This window comes from the organism of the source record quoted next, unplaced genomic scaffold, assembly GCF_019419815.1.
Source record: "Pyrus x bretschneideri cultivar Hongxiangsu unplaced genomic scaffold, Pyrus_bretschneideri_v1 Contig4, whole genome shotgun sequence".
Taxonomy (NCBI): Eukaryota; Viridiplantae; Streptophyta; class Magnoliopsida; order Rosales; family Rosaceae; genus Pyrus; species Pyrus x bretschneideri.
Window position 1 is genome coordinate 5,726,701 of NW_025999723.1, and position 22,194 is coordinate 5,748,894.

At 38.2% G+C, this 22,194-nt stretch overlaps 3 protein-coding genes and 1 long non-coding RNA gene across 5 annotated transcripts; all 4 read right to left on the reverse strand.

The window, feature by feature from the left end:
• Nucleotides 1-2,875: 2,875 nt before the first annotated feature.
• On the reverse strand, nt 2,876-4,684 carry LOC103942991. Its single transcript, XR_007251290.1, has 2 exons — nt 4,321-4,684; nt 2,876-3,540 (listed from the first exon to the last, which is right to left on the reverse strand). It is a non-coding gene; the product is annotated as an uncharacterized LOC103942991 (long non-coding RNA).
• An 884-nt stretch (nt 4,685-5,568) lies between these two features.
• Nucleotides 5,569-11,249, reverse strand: LOC103942508. The gene is made up of 4 exons (XM_009352696.3): nt 10,590-11,249; nt 10,291-10,406; nt 7,077-7,320; nt 5,569-6,939 (listed from the first exon to the last, which is right to left on the reverse strand). The coding sequence occupies exons 1-4, from the start codon at nt 10,953-10,955 to the stop codon at nt 5,569-5,571; spliced, it is 2,097 nt and encodes a 698-aa protein (XP_009350971.2). The 5' UTR covers nt 10,956-11,249.
• A 2,299-nt stretch (nt 11,250-13,548) lies between these two features.
• LOC103942476 (signal peptidase complex subunit 2) lies at nt 13,549-15,991 on the reverse strand. 2 transcript variants are annotated; one of them, XM_009352664.3, is made up of 5 exons: nt 15,830-15,991; nt 15,574-15,725; nt 15,325-15,406; nt 14,121-14,263; nt 13,549-13,819 (listed from the first exon to the last, which is right to left on the reverse strand). In XM_009352664.3, exons 1-5 carry the CDS (start codon nt 15,929-15,931, stop codon nt 13,723-13,725), a joined length of 576 nt encoding a protein of 191 aa, XP_009350939.1. In that variant the 5' UTR covers nt 15,932-15,991; the 3' UTR covers nt 13,549-13,722. The 2 variants fall into 2 exon arrangements, with proteins under 2 accessions (XP_009350939.1, XP_048420853.1); XM_048564896.1 differs by having other exon boundaries at nt 14,007-14,263.
• A 1,425-nt stretch (nt 15,992-17,416) lies between these two features.
• LOC103942469 (peroxisomal nicotinamide adenine dinucleotide carrier) lies at nt 17,417-21,840 on the reverse strand. The gene is made up of 11 exons (XM_009352656.3): nt 21,641-21,840; nt 21,480-21,557; nt 21,236-21,310; nt 20,160-20,290; nt 19,871-19,925; nt 19,449-19,556; nt 18,839-18,907; nt 18,664-18,771; nt 18,442-18,510; nt 18,112-18,166; nt 17,417-17,944 (listed from the first exon to the last, which is right to left on the reverse strand). The coding sequence occupies exons 1-11, from the start codon at nt 21,719-21,721 to the stop codon at nt 17,763-17,765; spliced, it is 1,011 nt and encodes a 336-aa protein (XP_009350931.2). The 5' UTR covers nt 21,722-21,840; the 3' UTR covers nt 17,417-17,762.
• Nucleotides 21,841-22,194: the final 354 nt, after the last annotated feature.

Here is a 22,194-nt window from a genome sequence, read left to right on the forward strand (position 1 = left end):
TGTTCCTTCCTCGGCCGCAGTCGCAAGATAAAGAAGTCAACAACGCGCTCAACGCAACATCAACAAATTTTACTCCTCGGCCGAGCTCGGCCGACGAGTTGGCACGCCCCGCATTCAAACGAAGGACGTAGTTAGCTTATTAGTTACTCGACCTGCGCGCCACGTAGGCTTTGTAATTTTTAGGATCAACAGTTATTCATACTTCTTTTTACCTTTCAAGTTTCTACACACTCTTATTAATTTTTATCCGTTAATTTTTTTTAATTCATTCAATCTAACATCCGAATTTAAGAAGTATATGTAAGAAGTAAAACTAGAAGTTGATAGCACCGACCTTATTAGGTCTGTTTGGGTTTAGGTGATCAACTTTTTGATTTATTTTTCAACTTGGAATATTTTATATTATGTGTATTTGTTAGACTTGGAAAATAATATATAGCTAGGAATACAAGAAACGTCTTGTCATGCTTCAACAGCACTTAACAATCCTATCAGTCCCGCATTGGCCATGAAATTAGAGTTGCATGCTAGCACCAGTAAGATAATATTCTTCCCTATCAAAAAATAAGAAGATAATAATCTTCAATAATTGCGATATAATTGTCCAGCGAGACGGAATTAAGTGACGACTTTTCAGCTCGAAGGGACAAAGTCAGAGTCGAAGTTAGTTTCTGGAGCAAAAGATTAATTGAGCCTTGAAATAATAGCTTCTGTAATAATCTGAAAGCGCTCTTAGTTCATCCAAAAGCACAGCACTGCAACAAGAAGAACGAAAGGTTATGGATACAGGACGGTTCAAAACTCAAATTTCTAACCACGAACACTTAACAAATGGAGGCACAATATGAAACAAAGCCATAGGCCGGAGGGGGGCTAATTACACTTCCAACGCCGAAAACTACAGCAACTTATATCTACATTCTGTAAAACTGAAAAACACAGACCTACGTAACGAAACAACAGACAGACCATTCGATTATTCATCACCCCTCTTTACCCTAAAATCCGAACAAAGGGCGGTACCTTTATCCTCCGAACAAGGTACATCCAGCCCACTTGAACCCACTTCCTGTATACTAAAACTGTCGCGACTGCTAGAATTATCTAAAACACTTGCCATATTCGATATCCCAAGCAGTGAAATTAACCAGACCCATGGCTGCGATGCTGTTTGCAATCACGTCAACGTCCCTGGTTCCACTGTAGAGACCCCGGCTCCCAGCAACAATCACGTTTCGGTTCTCATGTGCATTTGATAGCATAGCAGGCAATACATCTATCAGCTGTGGGCTATTCTGGGTCGAACCACTGATTAGAAGTCGTCGCAGTGTCTCTCTGGCACCTTTCTCCAGCATATAGAATCAGTCTCAGGAATGTTCGTAAGTTTTGAGTGCAGGGAAGATATTGCAGTTGAAATAGCGGGACCAGCGCTGACGAAGTATCCTTGACCCGACGAGCATATATCGATGACTGGAATGTGAACAATTTGGTCGCACATCAAGGTGTGAAAGTTGGGATATGCTGAGAAGTTGGCCTTGGTAGCCTAACCAGTGGGTCTGGGAGAAATGCACGGAAATCAGGCAAGGGGGAATCAGCCAAATTAAGAGATGGTTTTGTTGACAACATGCTCGAGGGCACATTGGGCGGTAATAAAACGAAAGTGGTGGAAGCAACGCTGATTCCGTCGATGACTACGATTACCTTGTACTATTGCTAGTTTTTTAAGTGATTTCAATCCTATTTGCGCATGTAGTACTAAACCCTAGACATTTTAGTCCTCCCATGACGAAAAATTGTCACACAATATTTCTTCTTTTTCGGCTACAAATTTACACACAATGTCATGTTGGAAAAATGATATGCAACATAAAAGTCGAAAGTTGCCCTAGCTAACTCCCAAAAATGGCCAACTTATTTGGTTGAAATATATTGTCGACGAGAGAAACGAATGAGTCGTTGTCCTCCTCATCAAGTTGGGGATTTAGAAATCGACATGACTATGTAACAAGTCGTCCTCCTCCTCCTCATCATTACCATAGCAAATTCCAGTAAATGAACCCCAAAATTAACTTCTTCAAGAAACTAGGAGATGCCATTAAGATTTATAATGCCGATTGTAAGAAGACGCAAAATAGGGTTACAGGTTATCCGAATCAGTACTCTTCGTCCTTTTTACGCTTTCGTATGTAGACGAAGACGGTGGACACTTTGTTGTAAGAAATGAAACAAGGGTGTGCATAAAAAAAAAATTAAAATAAAAAAAGCAGAAAGTACACGAAAATCATTTTTCCTTTATTTTTCTACGGAAACCATCATAGAGGGTACAACTGCTTAAGTTATTGTTTCCAACTTCACCATTTTATTTCACTTAATGATGAAGTAAGGCCGCGAACCTATCTAAGTATGACATTTTATCACGAAACCCTCCGTGTAATTTGGAGAGACCTACCACTTTTTTTTTTTATTACAAACGATAAATTTGTTAAATTAGGAAGTTAGCAAAGTTCGACCCACGCGTGACGCAAGAGTAACACTCATCTTCACCGTTGTGGTATAAGACCGCTTGCAGATAGAGCTATCACTTATTATACTCCTTTTATGAGAAATTAATTCCTAATAATTTTTTTTAGAGGCTGCTTTCATGTGCGGCGGGCTGTGCTGTCTTGATCAATGGACAACCCGCTCAAATTCTGATTAATCATTTGACTAATGTAATTGTGTCAGAAACCCTAAACGGGAGCACAAGAACTAGTAAACAATTAAGATAATCTGATTAGGGTATGAGGGAAATCTGTTCTCGGTCCAGCAAGTGAGTAGTATGTAAGTTTCAAATACGATTCCTACTTCAAAGCAAAAGCATTCAAGACACTCCTGATGATGTATGGATGTGAAATAAATCTTCCAACGAATAGAAAATTTACAAGCAAATGCATAAATTCCTCACCGTTTCCCACCTATACTAAAAATTCACACAGAAAACTTATTGTACATAGACACACTCGCACATGCGCATATGCATGCACACGAAAGGGCAAATCAAAAAGTAGACAAAATGGTTTTGAAATCCTACCTCCAGAATTTCCAGGTTGGGGCACCCTTGGATTAATGTGCAATGGTCCTCGGTGTCCAGATAAGCATGAAGGAGATCGAGCTTCTTGAGAAGGGTTGCAAATGGGAACACTATTGGTATGTCATCCTTTCCCATGTACGTTAGACCCAGACGGCAAAGTTTTTGGGGTAAAGTTACAACAGAGTAACTCTCGGATTGCTCATTGAAGAAACCCCCTGAAAATTCTTCCAAGATAGCTGCATGACGGAAGAAGCCAACTAGTTCCAAGATTTCGAGATCACTAATTTTCACAGAGGTTAAGGGGCAGCAGTTTTTGGCTATGAGTTCAAGGTCTTCGAATTGGACTTTGATAAGATCCGTCATATAAAAATTCAGAGTTTCCAGAAGTGTTGTTCTCAGCAAGCTCGTGTAGCCAGTTGCCATCATACTCAACTATAAAGCTCTCTTCCAAAAACAAGGTCCTCAAATTCCTATAAAAGCATATAATTATAAAAAAAAAAACAACATCAATAATGTATCTCCAGATGACAGTTACAGGAAAAATAGTTAGTTGAGAATGATTGCAAAAGCTGCATTAATATGTCTACAAGAACAAGGATTCATGTGGATGAGTGCATTAACACGAATGCCTTCCAAGAAAGTTCCAAAATGCAGCATGCAAATTTCTCTTCCTTGTCCATAACCATGATAGAAATATTTTGGTACTACAGGTGGAAGAAACAGGGGAGTCGAGGAGGACCCCAAATGTGAAACCTCGAGAGTAAAAGACCATCACTCCCGAGGCTTCAGTTAAGTTGGGGTCAGTCTTAAACGACAAGCGACGTATATGGGCTCCTGCAGAACCATTTCTTATGCAACTTCAAAAGTTTGGGGATCACAAAAGTGCGAAGAACTGCCTGAAACTATGCTTTCGCCGAGCAAATTACAACCGAAGCAACATGCTGAATTGTGTGAGACATAATGAAAGAACGAATGACCCATAAGCAATCCCTGCAACTAAAGTTTTTAATCAGCGATGTAATCCATACTGCCGCAGTCAGGCTATAAAAGTCCCTCGTCCAAACACAGCATTATTCCGATTAATTCGATACTCGAAAGAAAAAGAGTAATAAAACTATGCAGCATGAAAGATTATAACTTTGTCCCTCAATTTTTACAAAATAATGAATGCATCCAACGTTTCTGATTGAACCCGCAACAAAATTCACCGCAAGTAAGAAACTTACAAATAAAGTTGTGAACTTTACTACCTGCAGGAGCGGCCGATGTGCCAAAGCCCATTGGTGGTGAACCATGAGCACTTGTCGAGCTTAAGCACCTGGAGCACGTGCCCACGTGACTGAGCCAGGAGCTGAAGGTCCAAATCCCTAACAATCATCCGCCGAAAGTGCACACACTTCAAGTGGTGGAAGGAGTTGGCGATCTCCGTCACCCACGGCGTTACAAACCCTCCCTAGCTCTCCGGAATCAGATTAAACATCGCCGCGCTCGGCCTCCCCTACAGCTTCAGCGACTCCAGGTGCTGAAACCGCTGCCGTAGCCGATCAGGGCTCGTGGTGTAGCAGAGCGCGATGGTTTGTTGTTGCTTTCATAACTTACCTGCTTACAACATCAAATGAATTACGTACCCATGAAAAGAGAATATGCACAATATATATACATATATATGTGTGTGTGTATGTATGTATGTATACTTTTTGCATGAATGCCGGCGCTGATGAAAATTTCCCTTTGGAACGCCACTTACACTATCACAAACTTGCATTCTTGTATTACTATTTCATTACTTAGATTCACGTAATTATGTGCTTGTGACACTCAAGAATGTATTTCTTTGTATCATATAACGCATCATTATTCTATTAAAAGATGCATTGCTGTAAAGTCATATTACTTTTTTAACTTAATATTTTCGTCTTGTTACCATTACCCTATGCAAAAACTCTTAATCCCAAGTGATTTTTGTTTCCTCGTAAAAAACTCCCGTCCTTGGTTACAACCATCAATCCATCAACTAAGAGAGCGCGTTTTGAATTAAATCAGGCCACAGCTCAAGAAATCAGATAATATTGTTCAATAATTTGCGAAATAATTGTCCCGTAAGACGGAATCAGGAAATTAAGTGACGACTTTATATCTCGAAGAGGCAAAGCCAGACTCGAAGTCAGTTTCTGGAGCAAACGAACCATTGAGCCTTGAAATAACAGCTTCTGTAATGATCTGAATGCGCTCTTATTTCTTCCAAAAGCACAGCAAGAACATCGTAACAAGAAGAATGAAAGGTTATCGGCACAGGACGGTTCAAAATTCAAATTTCATTCATTCAAATTTCTAATCATGAACACCTAACAATGGAGGCACAATATGAAACAAAGCCATAGGCCGGAGGGGGGCTAATTACACTTCCAACGCCCAAAACTACAGCAACCTATATCTACTTTCTGTTAAACTGAAAAACACTGACCTACATAACGAAACGACGGACAGACACCATTCGATTATTCATCACCCCTCTTTACCCTATAATCCGAACAAAAGGCGGTACCTTTATCTTCCGAACAAGGTCCATCCAGCCCACTTGATCCCTCTTCCTGCATATTAAAACTGTCGCGACTGCTAGAATTATCCAAAACACTTGCCATATTCGATATCCCAGGCAGTGAAACCAGACCCATGGCTGCAATGCTCTTTGCAATCACGTCAACGTCCCTGGTTCCACTGTAGAGACCCCGGCTCCCAGCAACAAGCATGTTTCGATTCTCATGCGCATTTGATAGCATAGCAGGCAATACATCTATCAGCTGTGAGCTATTCTGGGTCGAACCACTGATTAGAAGTCGCAGTGTCTCTCTGGCACCTTTCTCCAGCATAGAATCAGTTTCAGGAATGTTCGCAAGCTTTGAGTGCAGGGGAGATATTGTTGTTGAAATAGTGGGACCAGCGCTGACCAAGTATCCTTGACCCGACGAGCAAATATCGATGACTGGAATGTGAACAATTGGGTCGCACATCAAGGGTGTGAAAGTTGGGATCTGCTGAGAAGTTGGCCTTGCTAGCCTAACCAGTGGGTCTGGGAAAAATGCAGGGAAATCAAGCAAGGGGGAATCGGCCAAATTAAGATGTGGTTTTGTTGACAACATGCTCGAGGGCATATTGGGCGGCAACAAAGATGAAAGTGGTGGAAGCAAAGCTGATTCCGTCAATGAGTGGGGGAGTTCAGGATGTTCTGGTGAGTACTGCAAATCCGATGAACCTGGAGGGCACCAACAATAGTAAGGAGATAACAGAGGGGTAACCATGTAAGGAACTTGTGATGCAGGGTTCAGGGTCGGTGGACGAGCCAATTTCCCTAGCGACTCTAGGAAACTTGAAGATGACAACGAGCAACTTCTAATAGTTTCTGGACAACTGTCAGTTTCAGCATGATTTGAACAAGATGAATCGATTGTGATTGGTGAAGCAGTTGTTGGGTTGTCAATGGCTGAAACTAAGATGTCGCCTCGCCTCCTTAACTTCTCCCTGGTAATATTCCTCAGAGAAGACAAGGTTCTGGGCAGATCTTTGAAGGAACTTGACCTTGGGCTCAGGCGACCCTGAAATGATGAATTTGCCTTCATGGACTGATTGACACCATGTCGGGAACGCAGGGATTTTGATGATGTGGATGAGAATTGTCCATCTTGAGCTGTATCAGATGGTTCTGTGGTGGTATCCAAATCAGAAGGTGAGCCTGCAGAACTTGACACACTGCCACCTACTGTTGAGCCCACCAGATAGGAACGTAGGTGAGTTGCAAAGCAACCAAGGCGAGGTTCACTGATTCCAGTTAACTCGGCTATGGAGGGCTTCCTCTTGAGCAGATCCTTCATCTGTTACAGGGGTGAAAAATCAATTAGCAACCACATTACCAGACGAATACGCAAACAATTTACATTGAGTTAAAACTACTGTTGGAACCAAATATATCAATCAATCAATCTTACGTAATTTCTATACTTTAGCATACCTTTGAAAGCAATTCAATTCCCAAAAGTCGTGATGTCTCAGAGCACCAAAAGTATAAAATCTGGCCATCTGGGATTTTAATAAGGAAAGACCGGCCAGAATTGTCTGCTGGAATTTCATTGATTTCTACAGCAAAGCACTGGGATTTGTTATGTAAGGTGCACAGTCTATCTATACGACCATCATCCCCAACGAATGAAAGGCGTAAATTTGAAGTTGGCAAAACAGTAAGATTTAAATTGCCCCTGAGACAACATAAAAAGTTAACGAAAGCTTAGAAACAGAGTGTGTATATATATAAACAATAAATAAATAAACACAACTCCTCAACCGGAAACTACATTAGCCAGACAGTTGTGCTTTGCTAGTTTCAAAGGAGAGGAAGAAAGCTAAGCATGTGAACACTAAGATTGAATAGGCACATCACTCAATATTAATCTAATTGTACTTACTCAACTAATAAAATTATTTCGTTTTTTCCTTTTGTGTTATCATCGACAAGAATCCAAAACAATTTGAAGGCCTCACAGAAAATGGCATCTGTTTTCCATTCTAAGAAAGCAAATCACCAAGCAGGATCACGAAAAACATTTGCCTTGAAAGTTAAAATATGAAGCCCTTTAAAATAGCCATCACAAAAACTATTATTTAGAGATGTATCAACGTCAATTTTGTATCTTGAAGCTAAAAAATCCAAAAACCCGATGACTAAAGAGCTTCATATCCAAAAGTTGAGCTTGCCAATGGCCAGCATAAATCTACGGTACACACCCAATGCAAAAAGGTATATCTTCCTGTTTTCCACTGATAAATGGGTTATGAGATAATTGTACTTCTATCAACCAAAAGCATTTCACATAAATGTCTGTCTGTAAAATGTAAATATACAAATAAACAGAAAAAATGCAAGTAACACGCTTCTATACACCATGACTGGAAGAAAGTAAAACATAAAGTAGTACGTTAATGTCCAATTCAGTTACGACTAGCTCGATGTTAATACAGAAACATATGCTTGCAGAACCAAACAAACTTCTGGAAGACGGTAGGCAGAAATGACATAACTCTGAAACACAACAACCAGTCACGCTCAATTTTGATTTCCATCAAAATGTCAATCATTTATAGTTAGAAGGCAGCAGCAAACTATATAATATATAGGATCATGAAACTACCTTTACTTCCTCTTATTTCAGAGATCATATTAGAATACTCCCACATTACCTACAAGTCAAAAGACATATTTACTTGGAAGATGAACACATTGTCACTATTAATAAGCTAAAATATACTCCACTATATCTACGAAAACATTAGTTACTAAAGATACACTCCTCACAATGTAAGATTTGTTCACAAACTCAATACTATTATCAAAATTCCTTCAACTCAACTTTTGTTATTTTGTAAACACTAACGTCTTTACACCCGCAAGTTAAAGTTAACGATACGTGCCAATGATATTAAATGGTAAAAGTAAATAAGAACAACAAACAATATCAGAATAGTCATAAATTGATTTATGAACAAAAGACTAATAGGTAATGATAAACAAATGCAGAACAAAGAACATTCAATGGAAAGTATATGCTTCATTTGAAATCATTCTGCTTAAACATTGTGAACAGATGTCCCTTTCTTCACATAAACTGATTTAACAAGTACATCATTAAAACTAACCTCCAGAACGTCTCTCCAAGTCTGACTGCAAAAACCACCATGCAGTACAAAGTGACATCCAGATGTAGTACTTTTTACAACAAATAGAAATCCGCAAGTCAAACATGGTTAAAATGATGGTATTTCCCATGGCTACCACAATATGCGAGTGAGACTACCCTCTAAATCCACGATCAGGAATTCATGACTCCAAAAATTTTGTCACACTTAATTATATGCTAACTTTGGTGATCCAAAATATCTACCATCTTGACTCTATTTTATGATTTTTTGGCATGAACATGATAAATGACACATTAAGCTTTTGAAGATTATGATGTTTTCTTAAGGAAGAAACCAAAACATAAAGGACATTTGACCTAAGAATGTCTTCTCGCATTCAAACTTGTAATTGAACATTCAGTCTATATAGGTGAAACCCCATTGTTCATTGTTCCGGATCCCATTTCCATTCAGTGATCCATAAAAATCTGTATGTTAGGTAAAGTAACTAAAGTATGTCCCAACTGATATGAGAGAGACAGAGAGCTTTCCAATCAATTTCACGGATAAAATTATAACTAACAAATATACACAGCAAAGAGTTGCTCCACTGAGTTTAATAATTATCTGAAACAATATTCAAAACTATCTTAAGTGAACTTTCCTAAATCATTCTCTAAACATGACCAATCAAAATGCATGCATACAAAGAACCACAGAGACTATTACTCTCTTAAGTTGTAATCAACATGAAAAATGCAGTCCAGTCTCCCACACGCTACACGAATGGATAAAAATCAAACATGCACAAGCACACAACTAATACTTCTATGCATAGGGGCCTGGAAATTAATATTGTACAAATATGAACTTACACGCATAAATTAAATGTTTGATTAACTGCGAAACATCAGACATTACTACCATCAGGAATATTTTAACCCAGCTGCCTGCATGAACTGTTAGAAGCATGACTGTATAATGCAAGCAACAAAATATAACTGGTCTAACACGTATTTGAATCATCGTATATGCATCCAATGCAGGGACGTGAGACCAAAGATTCTAGCATAAGACCAAATAAAAACGTAATACTGGCAAATCATAATATCACGCATAGACTGGTAGTTGATAGTTTCAAATCAAAAATAGCTTTTCCCCCAATATTAAATAAAGTATCAAGTGGAAGAGACCAGACTCGAAATATGATTCTGGGTTAACCCCATTTCAATCATACGTCAGCAAAATAATGAATAAAGGTACATTTTTCTGAACTTATGTGTACATGTACATGATATACACCACTGCAACATCATCATACGAGAACGAATTGCCAGACATGAAATTTTTCAGTCAAATGAATGGGGGAAAGCGAAAAAAGAAACACAGCAATTAAATCGAAAGTCGATGATTTCCAGCAAAGGTATCTAAATGCACAGACAATCAGTTCCTGTTCAACTATATAAACAAGCCAAAAAAAACTGAAATAATCAATTACGAACAACATTTCACACAAACAAGCACACGAAACAAGAGCACCAAGGGATGTTTACCTTGCAGCAGTGGGGCACAAGAGAGTCCCTTGCTTGTTGATCTTCCCCACACGAATAGAAACGAGAGGTATACAGAAGCACCTCGCTAGCATTCCAACTTCCGCTGGCCCGAAGTGCTATTCATCAAACACAAACTGTGAGATCATCAATTTGCAAAACCAGAAAACAATAATCCATAACCCCAAAATTGTTCCAACATTTCGACAGATTTTCACCAGCAAATTCACCCAATTCACCAAAAACCAATGAATGGCAAAACAGAGCTTCAATTCAATCAAGTTTGATCATTTCTATCATACCTGGCTCAATTGAGCTAACAATCGATCCTCTGCGACGTCATTCGAGGCATTCATCTTCAACAGTGGCTTCAACCTCTCGTCGGCGCGACACGCCCCCATAACCTGCATATCAAGCGCTTCTAGCCACTGCAAAACGCGGTCCTCCCGATTGCTCTGCTGGAGCAACAGATCTCCATCTCCTTCGTCAACAAGTATCCCCGTCAACCGCTCCTCGAGCCCAGTCTCGCTCCTCGACGCCGGTCCAGCGGCGGAGCTCCCCACACCGTTCGTGGCGGACGAGTTCTCCAATTCGCCACCGTTCGATTGATCCCCAACGCAATCGATCTCGTCGTTCGTGTGTAAATCTCGGTCTCCACGGTTAGTCATCGCAAATAATTGGGGAAATTTCCCAGAAATCTCAAATCGCCTTGATAGATTTGAAACCCTAATCGAATTCAATTCTTTTTGTTAAATTTAATTTAATTTTTTAATTTTGGTTTCCAAATCTGAATCGGAAGCCCCGAGCCGATTGAGATTGAATCCGGAAAGGAAGATTGAATTGCCGGTTGCGTGGGTGAAGGGGGAGAGAGAGAGAGAGAGAGAGAGAGAGAGAGAGAGAGAAAGAGAGATAGGAGGTTTTTTAAGAGAGAGAAGACAATAACTCTGCTGCAAGAATGGAAGGACAAGCAGGGAATAGGATCGGTTTTTATAAAGAGAAGGCAAAAAGTAATACGTGGAGGAGATGATGGAAGGGAATGGAAATAGGGGGTTAAAAAATCATCCTCCTTTTATCAATTGAGGCATTGTCTGCCCTTTTATTTGGATGTCCTTCTCATCCCTTTCTATTTGTATGGTCACGATTAAGTTACGTTAATATTTTATATTACTATTTTTTTAAGTCTTATTATCTTTATAAAAAAAAAATAAATATAAAATATTAACGTGACTTAACCGTGATCGCACAAAATAAGAAGATATGAGCAAGACATCCAAACAGAAGGCAGACAATCTACCTCCCTTATAAATACAGGTGGAACTTGGAAGGGGGTTGGACGGTAACATGGCTGCCTCCTTTATTATAAATACACGTGGAATTTAGAAGGGGATCAAGATCTTCTCCTAATTTAAGGATAAGGATCCTCATGATCAAAAGATGTAGGCCGTTGAATGAAAATCCAACGGTTATAATTATTATAATTTAAAAAAAAATCTTTTATTTGTAACCGTTAAATTTTCATCCAACAATCCACATCCTTTGATTATGAGGATCTTCATCCTTAGATTAGCAAAGATTTTGGTCCCCTAGAAGGGGGTTGGACGATAACATAAGGCGGACTTGAAAGCCGTCTATCAAATTCGGTTTTGTGTCCGATTTTCAGATCTGTGCGTGATTGCATAGGCACCACGTCAGCTTATCAACCTCATGTAGGACCCGAGTGTTCATTGGGAGTAGGGAGAGGAGCCCACTCTGACACGACAGTCGTTTAGCAGATCGTGGTCATTTGATTCAGCAACTGAAAGCGAGTGAGCTCCGGCAGCGTCGGATAAGAGGGTGGCTGTTAGCGTGCGCGTTGGATGCGACGGTTTGAGGAACAACAAAACAATATTATTTTATATGGTTTTGGTTTTTTCTTCTTATTCCTTTCTTTTTAATTTATCATAAGAAAATTATATTCGATCAATGCTTACTAGTGATTTAGAGAATTTTCAATAAAAATGTCAAAAGATAAATTTTAAATGTTAATTTAATAGCTAACATGATAATATGAAATTTTTTTAGTCCTCCAACTCATATATCTTTTTGTTATAATTTATGAATGATATTTCTACTAGTATTTCAGTTCGCTTGTAATTCATTAGTCTTATGTTCGATTCTTATCAAAGGTGAATTTGAACCACATTATTGCTAGCTCATTGTGAGAAAAAGATTTAACTCACTCCCTCACCTCTTAGTGTAGATAATATAGTTTGTTAAAAAAAATTATGAATGATACTTGTATGACTCATTTTTATGAAGAATGCAACTAAAGTAAATTTTTAAGATTTATAATTGATGCATTAATGTGCCCTACACAATAAAATAATTAAAAAAATTGATGGCACCCATTTTCAAAGGTCAAAATTGACAACAAATGTTAAAGTAACTCTCTTAAAAGTATGACTCTCCACGGACTCTCTTATACCTCATGTTACCACAATGTGTTATAATATTGACATGAAAATTAACCTTAAACTGTGAGGTGATAGAGTTCGGAAGGTCCCACTTTGAGAGAGAGAGTCTCCTTAGAATTTCTCAAAAATTTATGGGGTGTGTTAATCACATACCATTTTTTACTTCTCACACACCCTATTAATTTCGGGCGTCAAATCAAATAAATTAAAAAAGATCAAATGACATAGATTAATAAGAACTGTGTAAGAAGTAAAAATGGACGTGTGGATGCACACCCCAAATCTGTACGTCAATTCACGTAAGATTGACATACCGGTCAGAGCTTCTTCCTACCTTCATATTTGATTGCGCAACATTCTACTTAAGATGTCACATTTCCTTTAAAAATGATCTTAGATGCATTGGCAACCAACTTTTATTCTAATAATATTTCTAAGTGAGAGGTCTTAGTTCAATTCTCGCTAAAGGCGAATTTGAACCACATTATTGTTAGCTTATTGTAGAACTTAGTCCACCCCCCTCACTTAAGTGTAAAATATCATTTGTTAAAAAAACATCACAATGAAATACGACTTTAAACACGAATAACATTTTAACAATTGGAGTTTAATCAATCAATGAACATTTTTCTTTTTTTTAACGAAAGTGAGTATCAATACCGCATTAATTGTGTCAACTAAGAACATCGTCAATCTCGTTCTCTGTCCACCTTTTACGATACAGATTCTCCAAAGAGTTCTTAAATCTAGGGAGCAAGAAAAGAGTTAAAATCGCTAGCCGTTGGTTTTAGTAGTACTCGTCTCTAACTTCTATGAATAACAACGGTGAGATAGAAGTTTAAAATGATTTCGGTTCCAAAGTTACTCGTGAGAAAATCTAAAATTGTTAAGGAGCTACATCTGTAATCATGTGACAGCTAAGCCAAAGCTCTTTCCGTTCCAACTGGCGTCTCCACCAACGACGATATGAAGTAGCTTCCTATCACTTCCTCTTCTTTGGTTCTCTCTGGTATTCATTTATCAGTGCTTCGACATCTTTCCAGAAGAGGCCCTCCACCAAAACTCCGTCCTTGGTGAACCTGAAATGTTACCAAATTTGAAAAAAATACTGATTATGGTGTATGTTCATCTCTATATGCACGAGTATGGTCTTCAGAAGTGCATGTTCAAGTCTTGGTCTGTATGTGTGCATGTGGCGTTTGTGTGTGTGTGTGTGTGTGTGAGAGAGAGAGAGAGAGAGAGAGAGAGAGAGAGCGAGAGAGAGACCACTGAGTAACACTCTTGGTGAACTGCACTGGTTGATTTGCATGTGTGTGTGTGTGTGTGTGTGTGTGTGAGAGAGAGAGAGAGAGAGAGAGAGAGAGAGAGCGAGAGAGAGACCACTGAGTAACACTCTTGGTGAACTGCACTGGTTGATTTGCAGAAATCGATTTGGGGTCTGAACTTGCTATCACAAGAGTGTACATATCAGAGAATCTTGGCAATTTGGAAGAGACCACCAATCCAGTGCTTGTGAACGAATCCTGCGTGAATAATTTGCATCTGAATGAATCTTACAAACTTTCACCAAGGCAAACGTTTAGCTACACACTAGACATTAATTGATGATTCTAACTCATAAAATTGTAGGAACAATCATATATTAATATACATATTACACTTCAGTGTAAGCCTGTGTGGTTCAACATAGAAGTTGTTCATCAAATTGTACAAAAAGAAAACAGTACCGTAAATTGCTTACACATAGGGTTCAGTTCAAAATGGTAAATACTAAAAAGAAAAAGGAACTATAAGATCATACAAATCAACTGATAAGAATAAACATATATGTGATAAAAGAAAAAGTAATTCTGTTTAACTATAAACTACATCAAAAAAGACCAGTGGTATGAAAAACAGAAATGTCAGTTTGAATCTATTCTCACGACGGAACAAGAAACTCTCAAGACGCATTTGAGTAGAGACTTTTTCATATTCCACCCTACTGTGAACGCAAGATTTGATGCATTTGAGCATAATGTCTGAGACATGTCCCGGTTACATAATGCATATCCAACAAGCAACAGGGGAAGATACATCTCATCAAAGAACAAGAATATATCATATATTATCATATAAGACATTCGGGTTCTTTAGACTTTAATAAGTCACCACACAATTTCCAGTCAAACAATACCAAGCAAACACCCTAAATCTAAATTGCAGGTGATAGAACAACTATTCGGTGGCAGAAGGTAAAGATTTGAAATCAATGGGCTGCCCAAGAAGGATTGGACCAACATTAAAGGCGACTCGATATTGGTTGTGGACGGTGTCACGAGTTCCTGAGCTTGAACCTATGGAAATTGAGTACGGATGGATGCAACAGTGATATAACAACTGAAGCTAGACATAAAGACACCTAAACATAGTGTGTCCTATTATATAGGCTCATATCAAATTCATCAGAGCATACCCTGTTTGCAATTAGATTAGCAATTATCATCGGCTCACATACGGGTAAAAATTAATAACCTAAAAGCAAAGTATCAACATGCTATCAAGCATTTGTAGCGACATTTCCAATAAAAAGGAGAAAACATACAGCGGGAGGATACGTGAAGAGAATGGCATTCTTCTCCTTGGTGAATATGATCAGCTGCAACAGCACATTGAAGACTATATACGTGCCAAGAGTCAAAGATCAAACACATTTGAACCCAACATCAATACAACACTAAAAAGAACAAGGATCGAAAATTCGGAAACAAATCAGGCGTTTTCTCATCAACCAAACAGAAACTCAAAGCATATAAACAAATACAAACACAAGCAACAAGATAAACTAGGATATAAGACGATGCAGAGGATGAGAAAATCTCGGTTTTCGGGGAACTTCTTCTTGTAAAACTGAGCGAAGAGAGCGATTGCGATTATGATGGTGCCCAGAAACAGCCTCACATTGCTCATCCGCACGTCCTCCACATATCCGCGCCCCGTCACAATCTGTTCGAATTGCAGTGACAAATTCAACAAAAAAATAACCAAAAATTGAAAGAAAAAAAAATGGAGAGGGAAAATGGATCGAGAGGGAAGAGCGAGTAACCTACCTCGGTGACGGACTCGTCGAGGATGTGTTTGATAGAGTGGTGGTCGAGGAGATTGGCCTTCTTAGGGTTTTTGCTGGCCGAGTCTGATTTATTTTCCTGCATTTTCTTTGGGGGAGATTTTGGATTGGAGGACTGAATTTGACGGGTTTTGTCTCTGAGAGAGAAGAGAGAGGATGAGTGGGTACGGTTTCGGTGGGATCGCTGATGCTATTCTATTGTTAAGGATTAAGTTCCGTTTGTTATTGCTTTTTTTTTCATCAAAAACTGTTTTATTTTAAAGTTAAACAGTAAAAAAATATTTGATAAAAGTAAAATATGTTGCTTATTTTAAAAATAATGGACTCCAGATAGCAGTTTTTAAAAACAACTTGTAGGTTGCTTTTATAAGTTGCATTAATAAAAAGCAAAGTTGAGCCTAGAGTACATATTTCAATTGTTGTAATATCTTCATTAATATTTAAAAAATGACATTATTTGCCCTTCACACGCATTTTATCTCTTAGAGAATAAAATGATTTTTACGACCTACCACTACAAACATTAACATTACACTATTAACGCCATTACCACCGCCATTGTTGCCACTACCATAATCATAACCGCAACCGCCACCACTGCCGTCATAACCATAATTGCCACCATTGTTGCCTCCACCACCATCATAACCACCACCATTGCCACCACAACCACAATCGCCATCACCAGCATTACCAACGCTCCTAGCACCATTGTTACTTCTATACCCCAACCACCACATCCAACTATTAACACCACAACCATACCTCCACTATAACCACAACCGCCACCACTGCCGCCACAACCACAACTGCCACCACCAACATTACCAACACCCCTAGCACCATCGTTACCTTTACACCACAGTCACAACTGTCACCACCGACATTACCACCACTCCTAGCAACATTGTTACATGTACACCCCAACCATCACGTCCCAGTATTAACACCACCACCATACCTCCACCATTATTGCCATCATCACCACCATCGCAACCACCACCATTACCACTGTTGTCTTCGTCACTACTGTTGTCTCCCCACTCCTACTACTATGTCTATTTTGTCATTATATACAATTATACTACTTTTATATTAAAATTTATCAAACGCTTTTACACTGCTTTTCTTATTCACAACACTTTTAAAATACAGTTTACCAAACGCTCATATGCTTTATTTTACAGCTGATTATTCTTAAAACACATCAAAAACAGTTTTTTAAAAGAGCATAGAATATTAAACTGGCCCTAAATACCTTTAATTTAATAAAAAATGGTCTTATTTAGGTGAACAAACTCAAAGACAAATTAATTTTAAATGTCAGAGATCCAAATTAAAAGTTATGTCAATACTGATATCATTTTGGCTACAAAGTCATAAGAATAAAATAGCATCAGTCATCAGACTCTACTTTGTGTTCATTCATCAGAAAACCAAAAACAAATATTTTTTTTAAGTTTAGTAAATCGATTCAAAATTTAGTTTTAAATCAATAACAAGGTAGAAAACTGAACACGAACCTATTCTATTTTTAAAAAGAGAAATATCACTAAACCATTCCGTTTTTAGAAAAAAGAACTACCAATAGACCCAAAAGACCATAAGCTAGTAGGCAAATACCTAACTTTTGATCTTATGATTCTTATTTGTTGATTTTATTCATGTTAGGTCTCCTTTTGAATATACAATTATTCATATGGTATGTCCATATGTAAAGCGTACACTAATCAGATAATCCCAAATTGATCCCCATAAATCCCTTGTATTCAAGGTTATCGGCTTACCAACAATGGCAATACATTTCAAATAATAAAAATTTGATCCTGCAATTCCTTGATAACATCATGAGATGAAATAATTGGGAATCGGGGTCGAAGCGAGTGACAGAAAAATGAACGACGAAAGGTTCATGACTATGGAGGCTTTGACTTTACTTTGCTAGTGAGCAAGAACCGAGCACCCTTGACAAGTTCCTCCTTAATCATGAACAGAACGGCAGCTGCAAGTACACTTTGTACTATTTTCGTTCCCATCCCTTTGTAAAACCCGTATAATCCTTCATAGCGAATCATCTTTAAAATGGCATCTGATGTGCCTGAAAGTAGAACAAAAGAATATGCAACATCATGATTCACGAACACGAAACTTCTATATCTGAAAATATACTGAATCGAAGTTTTTAGTTTTGAGGTTAAGTCAATCAAATGTAAAGCAGATTTTATGCAGGGTATGAAGCTCTGGCTAACAGTTGAAAGTTCAAACCTTTATAGTGTTGCCTTTTGTCACCATTTGTAACCTGTTTTGCTTGAAGCCTCGACTGGAAAAGCAAGATACTCAATAAGAATTTTTGAACTATTTAACGTAAAAATACTAGGAAATAATGGATGAAATCACAATATAACGTTAATGCAAAGCAAGTCTTGTCTATTCCCACTTTCCCAGTCCCATCTTCTCCTCAATCTTTTTCGAATTGAAGGAGCTTAAAAGTTAAAACTTCAAGATAGGTCAGTCCGGTTCGTCAGCAGCAATCCATTCACATTATAACTCAAGTGTGAATTGCTTCACAAATTTAGATCTGTATGTGTGCATTACCTTCACAACTAGAAGAGGATATGTCACAACCGTAGCCCCTAGTTTCGCCAAAGCACCAAGAAGAAATATCTAGCAGTATTAGGCAATCTATTAGCTCATACGGCAAATCAAGCGTGAATAACATAATATTAGCATTGTAAGTATTCTGATAAAAAGGTTATCATGAAATATTTACAGAAGGTTACTGATGCTGAAAAGTTTAAGATCTAAATGAAACCTAACCTCTAAAGCAGTAATCCCGTTGTTACCCTTCTTATTCAAGGCACGTCTTTGCTTCAGCTTCTTCAGCATAGTTTCATACAGCATAAATTGCATGGAAGGATTACTCACCTGTGATCAAAAGCAGGAACAATTAATCATACTCCCTTACCCTGTATAAGAGTCACTTCTCACATACCATGATCAATGTCGGGAAAACACCTCTCCAGAAGCCGAAAACTCCACCTTCATCATAAACTTCCTGAATCTGTATATGTTTCATATAAAGTTAAGAAAAGAATATGAAAAGAAATATAGCTGGCACTGAAGCCAAACTTGTAAAACTCAGAAAACCAAATTCAGTATTGAAATCAACAGAAATACTACTATCCAGCCCACTCCTCGATACTTATTGTTGTAAATTTACGCACGGAATTACAAATTCACCATATATTTCGGTATCTATAGTGCACGCACTTCCTTCAATAGTACTACTAATAGGATAAGGACCAGTCGTGTTTACCATCAACAACCAGTTTGGTTCAAAATTCAGGAATTTCAATTAATAGTTGGTTGTAGTTATTTGAATCTTCTCTTTTGTTTCGAATCATCTCTTCGATAGTTATTTGAATGTCTCTCTTATTCATTTAAGTTATATATCACACAGTCATGATGTTTGATACAAACGTTTCAACCCATGTTATGTAGTACCATGCAAATATATAATACTTATTCATCAGCAAATGATGGCCCAGTTACAACCCCCCAACCCACCACCACCACCACCAACAAAAAAACATAATACCAACCGCATGTGCCGTGCCGAATGGAGGAGGCTCAGCTGCAGCAAGGATTTCTTCATCTGGAGCAGTTAATAGCTCCTGACCAGGCTGGGACTTGGAGGATTTTTTATGAGTCTAACAATGCAAAACAAGAACAAACGATAAATTAATAACATCAAACTTGTATACTTAGTGTGAGAGATGCACAAGCTCAGTTTGATAAATTAGCAACACAGAAGGATAAAATAATTTGGTGAAGTTGGTAACTAGCATCACAGGCATTTCAAAATTCTGAATCAGTTCTAAATCCTGAAATCAAGTGTTCTTCAACGATCACTTTTAACAAAGGCAACTACCCACATAAGACATTCAAATATAAACTATCCTGTCACTTGATGTGGAGATTCAATGAAATTTGAGACTAATGTCAATTAGCTTTTTCATTTTACCTGCATACGCGTAACAATTACCCATATAGGATTTGTGAACAGCACATTCACGCACCTACAGGAATAAAATTGAGATGACGTTTTGAGCAACAAATCATATGACTAAGAAAAAAACTATCAATAAAAAAAAAGTTCTGCCAAAACTTTTCTGTTCTCTTGATTCGCTTTTTCTTAAAAGCTTTCAGAAAGAGCGAATGCAACCATTTGAGGAAATGATACCTTTATAGCTTTGAATATATAAGAAACAGACAATGTCCCGAGGCCCATAATCATATGAATAAAGAAATACCCAGATAATGCAGCAACCAAAAGTGACGAGAGCATTCCGACAGACCCATCACCAACCCCCATCTTCCTCCGTTCAAGAGCAGCAGCTTCAGCCTTGTTCCTGAATATTTGATAGAAATAATAGTAAACACCCTGTTCCAATAAAATCGCAAGTGCATAAGAAACCATATAACCAAATAAAAAAATTATTTATGCAGTTTACAAAATACATGGTTTATAGGTAACCTACTTTGTGAGAGAAAAGAATATAAGTTGCCGTATATCATGTAACACAAACGAAGTTCTGACTCAAAAGACGCTACAGAAAGAGCATTAAAGTTTATTTAGCTAACGATGGGAAAGCAGCAGGCAGACTTGTTTCACTTTGTTATTCACAAGACTGCATAAGCATAAACAAAATGCTCAGGGTTGTCTCCTTTTATGTAATATTAGCAGTTCAAATGCTTTCATTGATGATGCAGATCAACGCAAACTGTTACCATCACTAACTCGCAGAAAGCATCCATCCGCTAATATTATACACATGATTTATCAAATGGACTCAATTTATAAATGCTAATGAAATAAATAATAACTGTGCCAATACACATAGTATGTTTTGATTAGGTGTAGTGGTGTTCAGGGAATAAAGCCAGCCATGCCTCCGTAGGTTTGGACAGTTTCACGTATACAACCTAACAATGGAGGCTAGATAATTTTGGGATAACACAATTGCAATCACTAGGACTAACCTAGAGGATAACTTATCAATGGTATCTGTTATTTTGACCTACAGGATTCTGGCCAATCGAAAACCCAAGTAACACCATTGCTCGGATAGTATAACAGATGTCCTGTAAATAAGTCCACACTGCTCTACAATCTATTTAATTCAGTTTCCGCTCCGTTAGAAACAGTTCCAAATTTCTGCTCTTTCCCATCAATTCCTTAGCTAGCAAACAATCAATGTCAACTTTGTGCAATAGTTCCTATGAGCGCATATAATTTCGCTCGCTCCATCCTAGTTTCTAATCATTGTAACAATTAGAATGAAATTACTATTCGAAGAAGTAAAACAATCCAGCAAAGGAGCTTCACCTGAGATGCTGCCGTGCCCACCAACGATGGCGTCAAACCTCCATACAACCGTTCCCATCCTTCATTTTTTATAACCTGCACATCAAATTCACACACGCGCCAAATAATAAAATACAGTGAAACAAACAGAGAAACGTGTCCTTTCTCAGATTTTCCCGTCCATTTTCTCAGCAACCAAACAAGGTAAAATACTAAAAGTTTACGAAAACTTCAAAACGAAGCTGAAAATTGGAAAAGGAAAGACCTGACATATTTGCTCCACAGTTCCGAGCTTCTTCTTCTTCTCCTTCAGATCACGGTCCGTTTGTTGACGAGTATTCACCTGCAGCAGATCAGGACCCAAAAAATTAACCAAAAATAAAGAAAAACAATTACGAAAGGCGCCAGAGTGGAGAAAATTTGTACAGTCTGAAGAGGATAGGTGATGAGCTGGGCGATGATCCCGCCGCCAGCTCCGGCGAGTCCATTGATCAAAGCGTCGGACATATTTGCTGGAGAAAAATGTTTGCGAAGGTTTCCTATTTTCTCGGGAAAATGTAGCGAGCCATCGAGGGTACGGAGATCTGAAATTTTTATGGTTGTTGGGAGAAGGGTGTCTCTGACTTTGGCCTTATCGAAGGTACTCAGAAAGCAGTCATGCTGATGGCAATCGCTATCGGGGCCCGCCTCATCGGTTAGTTGTTCCGTTCAAGAAGGCTTTTGACGTGTGGTCGGTTCTTTTGCTTTTGACCATTTTGCCCTTCAATTTTGATTTTGTTTGTGAAATATTAAATGAAACTTGAAAATATATATATATCTACAAGGAGAATATTCTTCAAGAGGAATGCTTGTGAGAGTAGTGATCTTCCTCCTTTACGTTTTATTTATTGAAAATGGTAGGAAGATCAAATTTGCTTGTTTTTGCTGGGTTTTTCTTTATAATTTTTGTTCTTGTTTGATGTCTTCTATTAGCCCATCTT